The 2,504-nt window shown below is 45.0% G+C and overlaps 1 protein-coding gene across 1 annotated transcript; it reads left to right on the top strand.

The window, feature by feature from the left end:
- The first annotated feature begins 1,226 nt into the window (after nucleotides 1-1,226).
- LOC101600527 (40S ribosomal protein S27-like) lies at nucleotides 1,227-1,478 on the top strand. The gene has a single exon (XM_004657555.3). The coding sequence runs from the start codon at nucleotides 1,227-1,229 to the stop codon at nucleotides 1,476-1,478; it is 252 nt and encodes an 83-aa protein (XP_004657612.2).
- The last annotated feature ends 1,026 nt before the right edge of the window (nucleotides 1,479-2,504 follow it).

Genomic DNA, 2,504 nt, shown 5'->3' with positions numbered 1-2,504 from the left:
AAATAAAAAATAAAGGCTCTTCATAGGTCTGGGGATGTAGCCCAGACGGCAGAGTGCTTGCATGCATGCAGCTGGGGTTCTATCCTCAGTACTGCAAATACTGGGTTGGTGGTGTACATCTTTAATCAAGTACATGGAAGGTAGAGGCAGGCAGGAGGATCAGGAGTTCAAGTCCAGACTGGGTTACATAGAGTTTGAAGCCAGCCTTGATTACCTTAGACTCTGTCTCAAAAATGAAATAAAAAAAGGATGGGGGAGAGCTGGAGAGATGGCTTAGTGGTTAAGGTGTTTGCCTGCAAAGCCAAAGGATCCTGGTTCAATTCTCCAGGACCCACATAAGCCAGATGCACAAGGTGGCACATGCATCTGTCATGGGTTTAATCCCAGCACTCTGGGAGGCAGATGTAGGAGGATCACTGTGAGTTCGAGGCCACCCTGAGACTACATAGTGAATTCCAGATCAGCCTGAGCTAGAGTGAGACCCTACCTTGAAAAATCAAAAAAAAAAAAAAAAAGTGTGAGCTGGGCATCTATAAACCTAGCACCCAGGAGGCTGAGGTAGGAAGATTACTGTGAGTTCAAGGCCAGCCTTGGCTTACAGAGTGAATTCCAGATCAGACTGGGCTAGAGTGAGACCCTGCATCAAAACACCACCACCGATAAATAAATAAATGTGTGAGATTAAGCCAGCCATGGTGGCGTATGCCTTTAATCCCAGTACTTGGGAAGCAGAGGTAGGAGGATCACCATGAGTTCGAGGCCATTCTGAGATTACATAGTGAATTCCAGGTCAGCCTGGGCTAGAGTGAGACTCTCTCAAAAAACCAAAACTTTTAAAAAGAGTGAGATTAGGCCATGTTAAATTTTAGATTTTAAAGTTTATTGAAAAAATAATTAGACTTAGGAATACAAAGAATACTATTACAAAGACATAGGTAGAACATCTTTAGAAAAGACAAAATTGGGCTGAAGAGGTGGTTTAGTGGTTAAGACACTAGCCTGTGAAGCCTAAGGACCCAGGTTCGATTCCCTAGTACCCACATAAGTCAGATGCACAAGATGGAGCATACATCTAGAGTTCGTTTGCAGTGACTAGAGGCCCTGGTGTGATTTTTTTCTCTCTCTCTTCCTCTCTCTCTCTCTCTCAAATAAATAAATAAAAATAAAATTCTTTTAAAAAAGATAAAATAGAGCCTTTCTGGCGGTGACGACCTCCCTGTGAGAACATGCCTCTCGCCAAGGATCTCCTTCACCCCTCTCCAGAGGAGAAGAGGAAACACAAGAAGAAGCGCCTGGTGCAGAGGCCCAGTTCCTACTTCATGGACGTGAAGTGCCCAGGATGCTATAAAATCACCACGGTCTTCAGCCATGCACAAACGGTAGTTTTATGTGCCGGCTGCTCCACTGTCCTTTGCCAGCCTACAGGAGGAAAAGCAAGGCTCGCAGAAGGATGTTCGTTCAAGAGGAAGCAGCACTAACGGCAACCTGATCAAGATGAGTGGGAAATGATCCCAATAAACACGTTTTGGGTTAAAAAAAAAAAAAGGTAAAATAGAGAAATGGTCACAAGGCATCTCAAAAGAGGACTCATGCACACACTTCCTCACCAACTTGGTCATCGAAGCATGATTGCCACGTCTCTACAGTGGGAGATCATTACACTCCTTCGGCTGGGAAACTGTCAACAGTCTGGCAATGCTGTTTTACAGAAGACAGAGAAATGGGACCTCTTACATGTATCTGCTAGGAGCGAAATAGTCATTTTGGAAAACAATTAGGTCTTCTAATACTGAACAAACCGTCCTATATTCTATAATTTAACACTTCCACTCCTAGGTATGCGTCAGGGAAACTCCTATATTCCATGCATGAAGAAGCATTTAAGAAATACTTCGGGATGTGAGGGCGATCTGGCTGCAACATCTGTCACCCCATTGATTTCCAGAGTTGACTCGGCTGATCTGGCTGGCTAGGCGGGTGTCCCCTTCCTCCCTCACTGCTCCATGGGCGTCCCTCCCGAAGCTGCGCGCTCGGTCGAAGAGGACGACCTTCCCCGAATAGAGGAGGACCGGTCTTGGGTCAAGGGTATATGAGTAGCTGCGCTCCCCTGCTAGAACCTTCAAACAAGCTCTCAAGAAATACTTCACTTATTTATTGGAGAGAGAGAAGCAGATAGAGAGATAATGGCACATAAGGGCCTCAGCCACTGAAAATGAACTCCAGATGTATGCGTCACCTTGTGCATCTGGCTTACATGGGTCCTAGGGAATCAAACCTGGTCCTTTGGCTTTGCAGACAAGTGCCATAATGGCTAAGCCATCTCTCCAGCCTTGTTTGTTCATTTGTTTTTTGAGGCAAGGTCTCACTCTAGTTCAGGCTGGCCTTGAACTCACAGCAATCCCTCAGACAATGCAGCCAAGAGGAAGTTGGAAATTATTGCTAATATTCCTGTTGTGGTATTGGACAAAGACTCATGGGAGTTTTGAATTTATCTTTTTTTTTAA

This window comes from Jaculus jaculus, chromosome 5 (genome assembly GCF_020740685.1).
Source record: "Jaculus jaculus isolate mJacJac1 chromosome 5, mJacJac1.mat.Y.cur, whole genome shotgun sequence".
Classification (NCBI taxonomy): Eukaryota; Metazoa; Chordata; class Mammalia; order Rodentia; family Dipodidae; genus Jaculus; species Jaculus jaculus.
Note: the sequence above shows the minus strand (reverse complement) of the source record. Positions and strands in the feature narration are given on the sequence as shown.